Genomic DNA, 17092 nt, shown 5'->3' on the forward strand with positions numbered 1-17092 from the left:
TCTCTTGCGCCCCTGAGGGGATGGGAAGACTGACCGAGCAGCCTGGAGCAGCCGGCGGTTCAAGTTAAGTTGACTTTTCCGGTCCGGGGTCAAGGAAAACCCTCTTCCGCAGAATCTCCGGCGGGCAATTTGTTGATCGACGACGACTTCGAAGGTGAACGCATAATGTGGGGGAAATCTGCTGTTTGTTATCGCCGGCCTAGGCCCCAAATAGTAGAACTCTGTATCTCGGAGCGGGCGACAAGCTTGGGGCTTAGCTCGGTCTGAAGATTGCCTCCTTTTGCCTTTTCCGTTTTCCCTTTTCCGATCTTCTCTTGTTGTCTCCTTTCAGGCCGACTTGGGGTTGTTGAGGGGCCGACGTGCGGCTGTGACGGTGATGTGACGAGAGACGGTTGTGTGTGTGATCAAGTTGGCGTGTCTGCTGTCATCATCGTAATCACATTGCAGCACAGTTACAGTTGCTCGTACCCGATGCGACGTGGTGGTATCTGTGCCTGGTCGCCCCCGCGCCTCGGGGACGACAGGCCGAGATTATCAGCCACAGCGTCCAGCTTCGCCTTGTCCCCTGCGTCAGTGGATAATCACCGCATGCCACCGACCCGCAAGACCACTCTGTCCTACGTACAGTATCCGTATTGGGTACTCCGTATGGGGACGGGCGCTCCTAAGCCGATGCTTTACAGCCTAAATAAATCCATGGAGGCGGAGACGCCCACACAATAATAATTCTGGCCGTTTCTGTCATACAACCAATGTCTGGGACCTCACCTGAGACTGAAACTTGGGGGCTCAGGCTCGTTAGGCACTGTGCGACTACTCTGTAGGGGGCTCAGGCTTGTCTCGGCGACTCTGACTCTTGGGGGCTGTGGCGAGGCTAGAAGGTTGGGCGGCGGGCTTCCAGACGAGTGCTCTTATCCTACTACTCCGTACTCCGTACGTACTGTCAGGGCTGACCTGGCCGGAATGTCATTCGGGGCAATTCTGATCGCTTCTGTGGAGGAGCACGCCCACTGTTCACAGTGTGTGATTGGGGAGGGGGGAAATTTGGGTCGCAGTGCTGACGAGCAGACCTGCTCTGGTCACTGTTATCTGACTGTTCTGGCCTGTAGGATATACCATGTACCAATAATGCCACCTCTTGTACTTATTCACATCCTAGGAGGCGTCGCGGGCGAGGGTGAGAGGGTGGAGGCTACGCTCCTTTGAACGGGGTGACACGGCGAGGAGGATCTCCTAAGGTGTGTAGGACTCTTCAACTGTCCAGATCAACAGACTGCCACGCCTTACGTACCAGACGTACCCATGCGGCATAATAACAAAGACTGCATTGAGCATCTTTGGCCAGATATGAGGTGATAGGGCTCCAAGGCTTCCGGGAAGCGTGTCCCAGAGACGTTCCGAGTTTTTATCGTGGGTGGAAATCGGTTGAGAAATGGAGTGCCAGACAGAAATCCGCGATTGCCTCGGAAGGTCACTCTCGCCCCGAGATCTCTGCCGAGTGGTACAACGGCCGGCTTCCCCATCTTTTCCCGTGACGCCGACTCTCTCAGCCTGTCCTGAGTTCTCTCCCCATAGTACGAGTAGGCGTACCAGGCAATTAGGTACCGAGTAGGGGTCGGATAGGTACCAGGTACCGCGGTGCCAGTGGCCGACGTGCTCGGCGGTTACAGTTACAGTACCCGTACGGCGTGCCCGTCCCTAGGTAGGCACCCGGGCACCTACCGGGGGCCCAGCTAAGGTACAGGTACCTAGGACTCTCGTTGAGACCAGCCCAATGTCGGCTACAGAGACAGTCGGCGGCTGCGCACAGAACCAGAGCACATCGACATTTAATGTGATTGTCCTGGTCATGATTGGCAATTTTCCATTGAATTATTGAATATTGAATACACTATCTGTACGGATACTTGATCCTCCTCGACTACCTACCTGACGGCAGGACGAGAGGTTCCAGATCATCTCCAGGCGGAGCAATAATTACAGTACACTCACGCTCTGGCCTTCCCAGGTGCCAGGCCCAGTCACCGTTACGGGCGCCCGTCCGAGAAAATTTCCTTGCAGGCCAGGCCGAGGTCCTTCCTCGCTTGCCACCCTGGCCTTCCCCGGATCAGCCTCCTGACCAAGCGAGATCCCGTGTTGGCATCGTCACACTCACACTCGCACTGGCACTCGTCCTCGACTGGCCCTCGGCGCTGCAGGTCGGACATCGAAAGCAGGCAGGGAGGGCGCAAAAGGTCGGCGGGTAAAACACAAGAACATCACACACGAGGAGAAGGATCGGCCAGCCACGACGCCTGTGCGCTGGAGATCAAATAATAAAGCCTTAGCCCTGGAAGGGGAAGTGTGGGACAACGAATGGGCGGCTTGGGCCACGCATCGCACGCCCCCTGCGCCCTCGTAGCTCGCAGCAGTACTAAGAGACCGCCCCCTTCGGCCTGCTTTTCCTGGCACCCGCACCCGCACCCGCAGCTGCGCCTGATCCTTGACCCTTGCCCCATCTCACGCTACCCTGGCACCCTGGTACCCTGGCATTATTTGCGGAAGACAGCCAGGCCCGAGCTGAGCCAACTCGTCATCTGCTGTTTCCAGCCGTGGTGGCCGTGGTGCGATAAGGATTATACTAGCAGCTCCCCGGTGGGGAACGCGGCCTTAAGCCTATTAGGTACTTGAGGGACATCTCGCCGCCTGCTCGGTGTCTCCCACTTTGTTACCACTAATACGAAGGAACTCCCTCCTCAGTCCTGCCTGCGAGACGCCCTCCGCCCACCACCCACCGCCCTCACACACACCACACCTGGCACCACGCTCTCGAGTCTCCATTACCCGTCCATACCTGGACACAACCCACATTCCCAGGAAATAATTTCGAAACCTCCCAACCCTCGCTTCTTCCTGCATCTCCGTCTCCGTCAGAAAGAAAAAAACACCACGGTGACAAAAGCCACAGTCACCCTGCAACCCCTGCTCCCCCCCGGTCTCCAGCTCCTCTGTCCGCATTCCCGGATAGTCTCCTCCTTGAACTCCCTTCTCCCTTCTCCAAACCGAGTCGGCTCATCTCTCTCACTCGTTTCTTCTCCTTCCTCTCCCGCCGATTCTCTGACCACACCATTACCTCAAACCAACACACCACACCACCACCCGCCGCTGCTGGTAATCATCCCGACCTGTCCACCGGACCACCCACGCTACAACTCATCCACCTGCACTGCACTGCACTGCACTGCACTGCCGCCTGTGCCTTGCCGACCCCAGGTCCGCTGCCTTGTGCTGCCTCTGTCACGCTGGCTGTGTCCACCCCACGATAAGCCGACCATCGATCATCGATCATCTGGGGAAAACCGAGTGCGTCGCTCGCACGAATGCAACGCTCGTCATCCGCAGTAGACTTTACTGCCATCCTCAATCCTACTCCTCCTTCTTCCGCCCCTTCAACTCCCTTTCATCCCTCACAAGAGACGTCCAACACCGCCGCGGCCTCATCGAGTGTATCAACCGACACCCAAACCGACACCAACATGGCGGCCGCCGTCAGCCTGATGCCTAGCCCGGTGGGCGCGCAGTCGACCGGCGCTGAGGAGAGACAGGATCTCCCTCGCCCCTACAAGTGCCCTCTTTGCGACCGAGCCTTCCACCGCTTGGAGCATCAAACCAGGCACATTCGCACACACACAGGAGAAAAGCCCCATGCCTGCCAGTTCCCAGGCTGCAGTAAGCGCTTCAGTCGCTCTGACGAGTTGACTCGGCATTCGCGCATTCACAACAACCCCAACTCTCGTCGCAACCAAAAGACTCATCAAGTGGCCGCCGCCGCCGCCCTCGCGGGCCTTCAAGATGGATCCAACCCGAACTTGACCTCTCAGGCCCAGATGATGCCACCACCGAACAAGAACGGGCTGCCCAGCCGGTCTGCTCCTACTTCTGGTGCCGCGTCCCCCAATGTGTCGCCGCCTCACTCGTTCGCTGTGCACGCAACCCATAGCCCTCACGTGCCGACGCACCTGGGGCCCTTTGGACGAAGTGACGACCGGAATGCGATGGACATCAACCTGCTGGCCACGGCGGCCTCGCAGGTCGAGAGGGACGAACATGTCTCGCGAGTGCCCTACCAGCATCAGCACCATCTTTTCAGCCATCGCACCCACCACAGTAACGGCCGGCTGCCGTCTCTCTCGGCCTACGCCATTTCTCACTCCATGTCCAGGTCTCACTCGCAAGAGACGCACGATGACGACCACCGGGTGAAGAAGTCGAGACCCAATTCGCCGCACTCGACCGCTCCGTCGTCCCCGACCTTCTCTCACGCATCGATATCGCCCACGCCGGACCACACGCCTCTCGCGACGCCGGGCCATTCCCCACGCCTTCGCCCGCACGGCAGCGACCTTCAGCTGCCCGGTCTCCGTCATCTCTCCCTCGGTCATACCCCTCTTCTGGCCCCGATGGAACCCCAGGCAGATGGGTCGTACTCGCACATTCCGGCGCCTCAACATTCGGGCCCGTCCATCGCCGACATTGTCACGGGAACGCAACGCAAACTGCCGGTGCCGCAACTCCCGAAACTCGGGGTGTCTGAGATGCTGGGCATCCCAACGGGCATGAGCTCTGGCGAATCCAGTACGGCGGCGTCCATCAACGGCGATTATGGCCGGTGAGGCGCAGGAGGAGGACAGATCTCGTGTTTACCGAGTCAACTAGCCCAGGCTTACAGGGTGGAACCGAGACCGAGACGATTACGGCAGCTACGCACTTTACATGATTCACTTCTCCATGGCTTTATTTGGGAGTTTTGAGTGTTTTTTGTTTTCCCGCGTGATTCTTCTTCCTGTATGCGGTAGGACAGACCGCCAAGGATAGAGCCAGCTGGATGAATTGGAGGACAAGGACAAGAGCGAGGAGCATGGTATAGACGGAACTGGGGGATGGATGGGATGGCGCCGGACAGGCCGACAGCGCCAAATAGAACGGTGTTTGGGGGGATTGCTTGGGATGGGGGACGAAGCCTAAGGCATCAAATCAGCCTTAGGCCAGGCAAATGGGCTGCTAGCGATTTCCAGCCAATCCCGCGTTTACATGTGTAACTTGAGATAGCCCAATTCAGGTTGTGACGGGGTTTCCTGGCGCTTCAGCTCAGGCTCAGGCTCAGGCTCTGCCCAGTTAAAGCATGATTCAAGAGTACTTCGTACGGATAGTCCGTAGTGCATACGGATAGATGATAGGATGCCTCCTTACTGACACATGTCGTGATGAGTGATGGCTGATGGCTGATGGCTGGGGGAGTGAGGCGGGCCGTAAAGCCGTAAATCTTGTTGTCTCAGACCGGGGGACGAGGGGGACGATGGGGACGATGGCTGAGTCACCGGGCTTGACAGGGCTACTAGGCAGTAGGCGGCAGGCAGACGCCGTAGAAGTGTAATAATAATATCGTATCACTATCACTTTCACTTGTTGCCCGTGGCCAGTTGCCAGTGCCAGTTGCCAGTGTGATGAGATGATGCAGCCACATGCCATGCGTGTGCGTGCTACCGCTCGTACCCCGGACTCGCTTGGCCTATGGAAACGGCTTAGGAGGCAGTCCCCCACACTATGGGCCGGATAGGGGGATAGGGGGATAGGGGGATAGGGGGGGGAGACGAAACGACGAACAGTCATGGGAATCAGGACTCTGGGAGGTAGGTGGGAGGCATTGAGAGGACGAGTGAGTGAGTAATGATCATGCATATTGCATATTGCACATTGCACAGAGTAATAGGGAGCACTATTGTGTACACTGTACGGAGCACTATTGTATTGTGTAGACTGTACAGTCCACGGTCCGGAGTATTCGTACCGTGTATGTATACCTTTCCTTATCCGTCCCTTGGTCCTCGGACGAGTAGAAATCCAGTGTGCAGTGTGCAGTGTGCAGTCAGCACTGTGCAGTGCTGTGCAGTGGCAGGCAGTTGTTAGTTAGGGTTACGACGGAGGCCCAACAAGCATTTGATTCCGGGCAGGCCTGGGGTGGTGGGTGGTGGTGTCAGATCTTCCCGAGTGTTTCAGCTGACTCCAGATGGGACCAACTGTACGAGCGACCGGGGTGGTACTGTAAGTCAGGAGAGGCGTAGGGGTACATAGGGGCTTAGGACCTTAGGCACATACAGAGTAGAGGCTACATAGGGGCTGCAGGGGCTGACAGGAGGCACAGCCGGCATTCATTAGGCTTGAGGCCTGCTTGAGTGGCCAAGGGCTCCTAAGGCTAAGGCTTACTTCCTTACGCGAACTTGAGCTTACTGTACTACTGTACATACGAGGGTGGCGACGCCCAACTGCTGATCCGAAGCCGGCAAAAGCAAAGGCGAGGGCGAATGCCAATGCCGATGCTGGTGTTGAGCTTGGAGATTCACGTTGATCATAACGATGACGAGACGGAGACACCGAGATGGAGATGGAGATGAGATGATGGAATGATAGCTGAATCATGACAAGATCAGCGCCGCATCTGTATCTGTATCTGAGCTGTATCTGCACGGCCCAGGACGATGCTGTCCGGACACGGTCACTGAGGTGATGACTACAGTAAGTGGTAAGTATCTACGTATCTACAGTCCACACAAGTACTTTTGTTCGCGGCCGTGCTGAACTCGGTTGGCTGTTTATTGATTTATTGATTCATTGATTCAATGAATGCATGGACGGATGGACGGAGGATAGATGATGGAGGATAGATGATGGAGGATGGAGATGGAGGACGTGCACCTGGAAAGCTGGGGATGAGGACTTCTAGGCCCGCTACTATTGATTTCTGGGGTGGATTTCGCGGAGTCTGGGCCGTCCATCAGTATGCGTACGGAGTAGATACGAGTAGGTGTGTATACAAATTAGTATTCCAGAGTGATAGCAATCAAATACTCCGTCCTCGGTGGCATTATCATTACATTATCACATCACCATCGTCGATGAGTGAGGACTAAACCATCGATCAGGTCACTGCATGTTGCTACATAAGACGCTAATGGATTACGCCTTCTAGAAGCTCGATGGTTACATTCGGCGCTCGACGGCGACGGCAATGGCAATGCTAATGCTGACGTTGATGCTGACGCTGAGAGATCCTCTCCTCTCCTTCTCTTCTCCAGCTTGACGCACCGCAACGCAACCCCGACACGAGACGAAGATAGAAGTGGTCTGAACCGTGCCCGTCCGTCCCCTCCCCGTCCCCATCCTCAGCCCCGTCCCATCCCCATCCCCATCCAAATTCCCCCGTGGAATAGCATGGCATGTTATGGCATGGCATGTCGTATGTCTCACCGCAATCTCCTCGTGAGAGATGCACATCCGGTACGGTAGACTCAGGTGAGTTGTTCCATCTTCTATCACGACATGACTGTATGTACATACACACATACACACATATACACACACACATACATACAAACAAACCCCACCCACCTCCCGCCCCTGCACCTGCACCTGCACCTAAGTCGAGTGACTCGAGGCCTCAGCCAGATCCGGGGCAACTCCAGTCTCTACATCTGTGCCGTACTGAGGACGAGTGCCCGAGTACTCCGTACTCCGTACTGCAGTATCCAATCCATTCCTATCGCCTCCGCCTTCCCCGGCCCAAGGGAGATCAGAGCGTCATCTCTCGATCCTGCTTCGAAAAGTCTGTTTCCCCATGTCTCCTCCCCATGTCTACTCCCCATGTCTACTCCCCATGTCCACTCCCCATGTCCATGTCCCTGTCCCTGTCCCTGTCCCCTGTCCATTTGCTTCCTTCGCGTCGCAGGGGTCAATCAATCGACCTTGACTTGACTTCTGTCTCGGAAATGCTACACCGCCTTTCCCAGCCCCAGCCTGATGTGTGTCGGTGAGTTGACCTTACTAAGGGAGGTCTGTATCGACACTGTCACAGGTACGGAAGACGGAAGACAGAGTATGGAGACAGTATTCTGTACACATAGCACGCACTATTCTTCTTCACACATGCCCACCTCGATCTAGCACATGCCTCGACTGACTCTCCTGTACTCCGTATGGAGTACATATATGCCCCATTACTGGGCTATGTGTCTATGTGTCTATGTGTACGGCCTACAACACCCCCATGCCCTTCTCAGTCCTGCTCTAACGGACATGGGTCAACCTTGCCTTGACGTCTGTCGGGCTGCAGTCTTCTTCCTGTCGCTGTCGCTGTTGGCCACCCCCGTGATGGCTGGTGGTTGATTCTTATGTCTACGAGAATAGCCGCCCTGCCCTCGCCCTCATTCCTGTGACGTGATCCATCCAGGAAGGTCAGGGAGGCCAGATGGGTCACTGAGACATGATACGCCATACACCACATTGCAGCAACAGGCAACCGGTAAGCCGCGAGCCGCGAGCAGCAAGCAGCAAGCAGGGAGTGTTGAGCGTCAAGATAAAATACACACCAGGCATTGGCACGCATCTCGGATCTGGAGCTATGGGGACGCGGGACTGCGGGATTGCTCGTCCTGCAGTGCAGTTGCAGTGACTTGCTGGCTTCCTCAACATTTTTCTTCTTCGGCTCTGCTCTCTGCTCTGCTCTCTGCTCACGGCTCACGGCAGCAGCTCCTCCACTCTCTTCTGCATGCTTATCCGATCCTCCCCGCGTCCCGTGCCCCCTCCCCCCTTCATTCAACCCCTGGCCAGATTCCGGGGTCAGTCTTCGTCTCAGCTGGCAAAAGGCGCGAATCAAGGACTGGCCATCAATACTCCAGCCTGGGTCCTGGGGTCCTGATGAGGAGTTTCTCTGTACGTACTTTGTCGTCGACCCCGTGCACGTCCCCTGAGAGGCTCCTTAGGCTTTCAGTGGTGACTCCAACTACGAGTATCCTACCCGACTTACAGGGCTATGTCTCGCACATCTTCTCTGACCGCTTTCATGTTACAGGGTTATCTCTTCCACATCTTCTCTGACCCAACTACCCTACCTGACTTACAGGGCTATGTCTTCCACATCTCCTCTGACTGCTTCCATGCCATGCCGTCCCCTGTTGTCTGTACAGTCCGGGGCTGAGAGGGCGGTCAAGGACTGAACTTTGAACTTTGGTTTGTACGGATACGAGTCCGGATACTGTAACGTTGGTTCGGATGCCTGGCTCCTTTTTCTCTTCTCTCCTCTCTGTTCTCTCTTCCATCCGATCACATCCTCAGCTTGACAAGGGCAAGGGCAAGGGGGGGCTCCATAGCCGGACGTTCTCGACATTGTTCTCGTCCATCCCATCAGTCCGACTGACCTCTAGTCTGTCAGATCAGAGTACGGATATACTAGTGTGGTATTCTGATTCTGTATTCTGTACAGTATGTTGAGACACACCGACCTCAGCCCTGACCCCGACCCCGGCCCCGACACTACAACACCCACCTCATAAATATTGACACCTCACAAGTGTTGAGTATGGTTTCTGTCTCTACATTTCATGACCAACCAGGGAAGAGGCCTTGGAAACACCGCCCCAGGCAAGTGCCTCACTTGGACTTCAGCAGGAGCCAACATACAGTACCAGGACCAGGCCTGACCAGTGCCATTTACCAGCCCTTCCCGTTCTCTTCTCTCATCTCTGAGCCACTAAGCCGTTGCCTTTGTCTTGTCATGTCACGCTCTTCCCTATTCTATTCCACTCTATTCTATTCCACACTACTTGACGTGGCCATCCCAGCTGAAGCAGAGAGGGACTCTCCTTGCCTCCAAGTTATTATAATGACCGGCATGTATGGATATACATGCATGTCCCCTGCCTTGCCCCTGCTCCTGCCTTTGCCCCTTCCTCTGACTTTGCCCTGCCCTGCCCTGCCCCTAGTACTGGTCCTGGTCCTAGTTCTGGTCGTGGTGCTAGCTCTAGTCGTGGTCCCGATCCTGGTCCTAGTCCTAGCTTCATCTCACCTCAGCTGAGCGCGGCGCGGCTAGACTAGTTTCCTTCCGCCCGCATTGCATATACCGACTCCAGGAGTCAAGAGCCAGGAGTCAAAATCAGGAGTCAAGATCAGGAGTCAAGATCAGGAGTTAAAAGCTAGGAGTCAGAAGTTAGGAGCCAGAGGGTCAGAAGTCAAAAGCCAAAAGTCAAGGCTGAGATAGATGGAGACAAATGGAATGACTATCGATGTCGAACAAGCTTTTCCCGGCCCGCCGTTACCACACTGCACTACACACTAACAACTTGGAATGACGTTAGTATGCGAAGAAAGAAACAAGAAAAAGCACAAGAAAAAGCACAAGAAACAAGAGAAAGAAAAACTTAGGGAGGAGGCATCCATCCATTCATTCATCCATCCATTCATACATACGTACTGGACCGGATTTTTATTTTGGCTTTCTCCGAACCCTTTCGTCGACATGGATCTGATCATCTGGTCTGGACTCTTGAGAGACCGTCTAGACACACTCACACTTACACTCACGGATACTGACTTCCCTTTCTTACGTTCTTCCTGCCTGATTATAACCTATCCGCGCCTCCGCCTCCACCTCTGCCTCTGCCTCTGTCTCAGTATTCGTCTCCGTATGTACCTCCACGAGATGGTGCGGAGTACGAAGTAGAGAGTAGAGAGTACGGAGTAGAGAGTACAGAGCACGCAGGACAGAGTACGGAGTATAGAGTACAGACTACAGAGTATGCAGTACAACATATTAGTAAGTCTATTGACCATGATGAGATGTGTACGTACGTACGGAGTATACTTAGATATGCCATGTACTGCCGGCCGAGTAAGTAGAGTAAGTAGACAGGTACTAACTACCTATACCTACATGATATTCACTCTTTCAAGCTTTCTTCCTCTACGTCTCGAAAAACCAGGTCAGCCCTGACGCTGACGCTGACGCTGATGCTGACGCCGATGTCGATGTCGATGTCGACGTCTAGTCCACCTTTAGCTCAGGGTTCGCTTGAGACTCAGACTTGGACTCAGAGAGCACACTTAGAGAGCACACAGAGAGTATACTCGGAGAGTAGACTTAGAGAGTACACAGAGAGTACACTTAGAGAGTATACTCAGAAGCACACGCAGAGAGCAGACTTAGAGAGCAGACTTAGAGAGCAGACTTAGAGAGCAGACTTAGAGAGCAGACTTAGAGAGCAGACTTAGAGAGTATACTAGAGAACACACTCTAAATATATAGGTACATGGGTACATAGTACATACTATTTATACAGTCTGAGGTAATATAGGTCGATGTTATAGAATAGTCATAGGATTCTGTACGATAATCACTCATACGTATAATGGTCGAGTGAACGGAACCACAAACATAAGAAAGGCAAACTAACAACTGCAACATGGTCAGAATCAAGCTTCGTTCGCAACTATTCTCTCGACTTAATTCATTTCAGCTGCTGACTCGTCTACATAGGTATGAATAAACCACCCTGTGCTTTGCTTCGCTTCGCTTTGCTCGCTTCGCTCGTTCATGGTATCATAACTTCACAACGTCTTTGCTAACTCTCCTTGTTCATGTCTACGTATTCTCCTCACTTCCATGCATTCAGCCCCGCCCATGGATCTGGGTCTTGTGGCCCCTGTCCTTGGGGTTGCACTGGTTGCTGCTGCTGCTGTTGCTGTTGCTGTTGTGGAGTATGTCGGCTTGGTTGCGCATAACTCGCATAGCCTCCCGGCCCGCTGGGCCAGACTCCTGACGGATTCGGAGCGTATTGGGTCGTAGAACCTCCTCCCGGCGGCCCAGGAGGCGGCGGCGGAGGAATATAATTTTGAGGCATGTTGTAAGGCGTAGGGTGGTAGTTTTGGTATGGGGTTTGTCCTGGAGGGATTTGTGTATGCGGCGATGCGGCCGGGTACGTTCCGGATGCTCCAGGCTGCGGAAATGCGTATTGAGGGTGGGAGTACTGTGTGGGAGATGTAAAGTTCAAAGGCTGCACAGGTGTATGCGACTGAGGCGGAGGTTGTTGCGGAAAATATGCGGTCAGCCCTGGCTGAGATGTGATGGGCGAAAACGGGTAGTGCTGCTGACTGCCTGATTGTTGAATCGGGGTCGTGATGGATCTCTCCGGGTAGGCCATAGGGTTGTAACTGGTTGACAAAGGTGCGGCCGCCCCTTGAGCGAAAGCATGCTGAGACTCGACAGGAGAAGGATTGGCTGGTTGTTGGGACGGCGGCTTAAGCTGATTGGAATACCCGTTTGGCACCACAGGCGCCGGTGAGTGACGGGGCGGTATGGTGAACCGCGGATCGGGATTCGTGGTCGGGTATGACGGAGAAACAGGCGCTGGAGATCTGGATGTGTTGATGGCTGCTGGGAGAGGAGGAAGACCAGGAGCTTCGGTCTGGGACGGAGAGGCCGATTTTGGCTCCATCGACAACCGATTCATCAACTCTTGTATTCGTTTCTGCTCGGCCGCAGCCTGACCATCGGCGGAGCTGTTTTTGGTCTGCTCGATCTGGTGGAGGAGCTGTGCACCTTCTGCCCGTCGATTGCTGACAAAAGATTCCACATTCTTCTCCAAACTATCGACGCTTTCCTTCATGTCAGTGTAGAAGGTTTGGGCTCGCTTCAGGCCTTGGATTAGATCTCGGTGCGCAGTCACGACCCTTCGGTACTTATTCAGAACACTGTTCTTGCTCTTCTGCACCGCATCGTATCTCTGTTGATCCACCCGTACTCGCTTGTCCTGCAAAAGATCGCCATATGCCTTGGTCAGTTCTCTGAGCAAGGACGACTGCTTGTGCACGGTGGAGATGAGACGATTTTGATGCGAGCGAAACTTCTCCAGCTCGGCTTGAAACAGTTGAGTTTCTTGATTCGCAATCGCCTTCTTGTTCAAGATGAGCACGTTGGATATATCATCAGTGTGCACTCTCTCCTTCAAGTCCTTCAGCACTTGCATCCGCTCGTGTTTGACCAGGCTGAGCTTCCGCAACAGCTCCTCCACCTTGGCGATCTGGTTGGCAACCGACATCCCACCCTCACCGTAATCCTCATCAAGAAGACTACCTTCGTCGGCGCTTTTGGTCGCTTTCGACCCCGAGCCGGCCTTGATCAAGGCTTGTTGATACAAGACATCAGCCTCGCCCTGTTCGCCGGCCTTCCTCATTGCCTCAAAATCAGCTTCGCAAAATTCTGCCGCAGCGAGGAGTTGTGAGTCACTAGCTGCGGCTTGGTCGACGGTCTCTCGGTAGTTTTTGATGTCGGCTCGTAAAGTCGACGTGAGCCGGGAACTCGGCTGCTGGGTCCAGTCCGCACCATATTTGGTCCTCATTTTCTCGCAAACACTCTCTTCCATATCAAGTTGTTTCGTGCTCTTTGCCAGACTCGTCAAAACAGCCTGTTTGTCCTTCTGCAGCTGTTCAAAAGCACCACTGAATGGCTGATGATCGGCAATTTCCTGGCACCACTGTTCGAATTCCTTGTCCATTCGCGTTTCTTGATCCAACCCTCCTTTCAACACGTTCAGGCTCTGCGGGAGTTTCAGATAGTCGAGACTCGCTGCCATCTCACCATTGGCTTGCTCCACTTTCTCGGCTTCCGACCGGATCAACTTGGCCTTCTCCTCGTCATACATGCTGGCCGACTCGGTCACTGATATTGGGACGATTTTTTGGAAGATATCTGGCCCAATGATCCTTTGAATGTCTTGTCCTTGGTAGAGGTCGGAAAGAGGAATGGCTTTGGCTGCAGGTACTTTCGCCACAGGAGACAACGAGGCCTCCGCAGGGATGACTTGGTGATATATGAAGTCGTTATCCTTGACCAGCACGCTCAACTTCTCCTGCACATTTTCCAGCTGTCTCCGGGTGATTGCCTGAATGCTCGTGGCGGTATCTGACCCAAGCCGTGACTCGGTCGATGGGTAGCTAAGGACCGACTTCGCAGACGAGTATGCTTGCTTGCTGGACTTCTCTGCCAGCTGCAAGCGAGCGATTGCTGAACCGTGAAGGTTGGTCTCGTCCTCGGTCAAGGCTTGATAATATTCCGCAAGCGAAGACATGTGCAAAGTCTTGATCTGAATCAGTTTAACCCACGTGTAGTCAAACACGTGCTGGCCATGATCCGACTCGAGTCCCTCTTTGGCTTGGCTGAAAAGAAACTGTGCTTGTGCTGCGAGTTTCGCCAACAGCGCCGGTTTTTTTCCATCCCGTATTTGTTTTTCCAAGAAGATCTCCTGTGCTTGACCTAGCATAATATTGATTAACGTCTTGACGGTTTCGCGGCTTAAATCGTTGGAAGGTGCGTGAAGGAAGTTCTCGTTGATGTAGGTGAACATGCCGGCGGATGCCTGGAAGGAATGGTAGGCGGTCTTGAGGTCTTTGTCTTCGGCGCGATTCTGAGCGGCGGCATGGCAAGAGAGCACCGCAGATATGTTGAAGATGACGGAGGCTTTCTCAAAGGCCAACGAGTGCTGAGAGGTCGGCGTGCCTTTGAACGCATCAAACCTAGATTGCTTCAGTTCAGCTCCCGCGCAGGTGTGACAGTGCCTTACCATGTGAAGCTGATTTTGATGTGCTGTTCATCCACAGGAAATCTCAAATCCAGCAACTCAAGTTGGCCGTAGTATCTATACAATAGATCTCTTCCCGAGGCTGAGTCGTTACTAGCCCCTCTCATGTCCTGCCTCAGACGTTGCAGTGTTTGACACTCTTCCGAATATTTCTCCGGATCATCGCCATAGTTGTTTGCAATGTAGTTCTTCAACGGAGTCACCCAGTCGATCTCGTTTGTCTGCTTCAGCGGGCAGGACAGCATCGGCGCTTGAACCATGTTGAGGGGAGTCGAGGGCTCCAGAGGCCCGACGGCGCGATGAGAACGAGAGGCAGAGAGGCAAAGACAAGGTCAATGCTTACAGAGGTCGGCCATGCGATAGTTTGACGACAGAAGAAATTTGGGTCGAGTCGTGGGCGCCTAAAGTCGTGATGTGCAGCGCAACAAGGTTGGAGTGGGATGTGATGATGGGCTCTGAGGCGCGCATTCGGAGAACAATCATGGTCCCTAAGTCCATCTCCACATCACGTGGGGCATCAGGCTGAACTCACCAGGGCTCCTGATGGGGCTGTTCAGAGTACGGAGTACTCTGAACTCGTCCATTTAATGATTCTATATGCTGTATACGGAGCATGCATACAGCTGCTGCGTTTACACGAAGAAAGACGTGCTGAATCATAGCGCATTTGTGAGCACGAAGTGGTTGGGTCACTGATTGTTTTACATTGAGTTGATGGGTATCTTCCTTGATCATGCATTCCAAATGCCAACCAATACTGTACACGTTTTTGAAGTCAACCCTTGATCATGCAAGTGATAGCGCAGATGTCACTGTACAGAGTAACCCCTCTCTTCTATATCGCAACATGCTATTTAACCTCATCCGGTGCCCGCCGCTGCGAAGAACAAATCGAGAAGAACAGGCAGAGGCTCTGGGAAATGCGGTGGGCCACGGCCACAGTCGGTTGTTTTATCCAGAACCTGACGCCTTTTTTGGTACTTCGTCGTCCTTGGACTCCGACTTGCCGTCTTTCGACTGTTTGCCCTCTATTTCGGGGTCCAAGTTATCGTGCTGATGTGTCAGTTTGTGCCAGGCCGACTTGAGGAATCCCTCATTTTTGTGGTCTGCAGGCTTGCTGGATGGCTTCGACGGCTTATTGTCCCTGTAGAGTATGAGCATTTGGTCCCCTCACGCAACATGGGACTCACTGTTTGAATTGGTTCAGGTTCATGGTTCTTTTCGCCGTCTTGTCATTCATCTCATCTGCTAGCATCTCCAAGAGTGTTCGCTGATTGGCACTCAACGACCTTGGCATGGCCACTTTAAACTCCACGCGAAGGTCGCCTGCAGACGCTCCTCGCCCACCGAGTCTCTTCATGCCCATTCCACCTAATGTTATCCTATCGCCGGTTGCTGTCCCAGGTGGCACTCTCACCTTGACTTCTCCGTCAAGTGTGGGCACAGTCACTTCACCTCCTAGTAACGCAGTTGTCACTGCTATTGAGGCGGTGTGGAGAATATCCGCCCCGTTTCGACTGAATCTTGCGTCTGGCGCCACTCGAATGAAAACATATAGATCGCCCGGCTGAGCCTTCACATTTGGATTCGTCGTCGTGCCCGTGGCAGGATAGTCCCCAGAGAGCCCTACCCGAAGGCGCATTTGGTCTTCCACACCGGGAGGAATGTCGACGGAGATGGTCTTCCGCTGTCGAACGACCCCGTTACCAGAACATGTATGACACTCCGACCCTCTGGGAATAACCGTTCCAGTACCGCTACAGGTAGAACAGGTCGAAGCCATCTGGAAACCAGCCTGCATCACATGAACTCTTGTTCCTGTCCCGTTACATGATTTGCATGTTTGTCTTTGAGATCCCGGCTTCAGCCCTGCGCCGTGGCACGTGCCGCACTGCACCAGGGGTGTAATTGTAATGTTTTTGGTCACACCTTTGGCGGCGTCCATGAAAGAAATGTTTGTTTGAACCTCAATGTTGTCGCCGACCAGGATCTCCTCTTGGAACGGCGAGGGCCCTCGCCGGCCACGACGACCACCAGTAAATGCGCCGAAGAGATCTTCAAAGTTGAACTCGGCGCCAAACCCTCCACCGAAGCCAGAGAATGGATTCCCGCCTCCGCCGAAAGGATGTCCACCGGCCCCTGCAGCACCCGGATCGAACCCAGCTCCTTGATCGAAGGCAGCGGCACCAAACTGGTCAAACGCGGCTTTCTTTTGAGGGTCGTTCAGCAACTCATATGCCGCCTGCGCATCTGTGAATTTCTCTTTCGCGCCAGGGTCTTTATTCGTATCGGGATGGAACTTCTTCGCCAGGGCGTAGTATGCCTTCTTGATCTCGGATGCGGAGGCATCCTTACCAACGCCGAGGGTCTTGTAGGGGTCCTTGGTCGCATAAGAGGCTGGTGTTGCCGAGAACAGCCGTGTCTGGTTCGAGGGCAAAGGACGTCTAATCGTGGGTTTTCTGAGAGTGGTAGACTTGGACAAATGTCTTGTCTGAGCTTTGCGGGAGAGATTACTGCAATGTCGCGGGCATTGTACCGACGTCCTGATTAAGCGGGGGGCCGTGCCGACCCAAGCAGCCCCTGCAACACTCATCGAGCTGATGTTTGACAGTGCCGTATGTACATAGAGACGAAGAACTCCGCTGTGT

The 17092-nt window shown here is 54.1% G+C and overlaps 3 protein-coding genes across 3 annotated transcripts; 1 reads left to right on the forward strand and 2 right to left on the reverse strand.

Moving 5' to 3' along the window:
- Window positions 1–3515: 3515 nt before the first annotated feature.
- On the forward strand, window positions 3516–4652 carry A1O3_06934 (DNA-binding protein creA; the record flags this gene model as incomplete). The annotated part of the gene is made up of 1 exon (XM_007737048.1): window positions 3516–4652. One exon carries the CDS (start codon window positions 3516–3518, stop codon window positions 4650–4652), a length of 1137 nt encoding a protein of 378 aa, XP_007735238.1.
- A 6810-nt stretch (window positions 4653–11462) lies between these two features.
- On the reverse strand, window positions 11463–14704 carry A1O3_06935 (uncharacterized protein; the record flags this gene model as incomplete). Its single annotated transcript, XM_007737049.1, has 2 exons — window positions 11463–14379; window positions 14427–14704. 2 exons carry the CDS (start codon window positions 14702–14704, stop codon window positions 11463–11465), a joined length of 3195 nt encoding a protein of 1064 aa, XP_007735239.1.
- A 691-nt stretch (window positions 14705–15395) lies between these two features.
- On the reverse strand, window positions 15396–17037 carry A1O3_06936 (molecular chaperone DnaJ; the record flags this gene model as incomplete). Its single annotated transcript, XM_007737050.1, has 2 exons — window positions 15396–15588; window positions 15635–17037. 2 exons carry the CDS (start codon window positions 17035–17037, stop codon window positions 15396–15398), a joined length of 1596 nt encoding a protein of 531 aa, XP_007735240.1.
- Between the last annotated feature and the right edge of the window lie 55 nt (window positions 17038–17092).

This window comes from Capronia epimyces (genome assembly GCF_000585565.1).
Source record: "Capronia epimyces CBS 606.96 chromosome Unknown aczIQ-supercont1.6, whole genome shotgun sequence".
Lineage (NCBI taxonomy): Eukaryota > Fungi > Ascomycota > Eurotiomycetes > Chaetothyriales > Herpotrichiellaceae > Capronia > Capronia epimyces.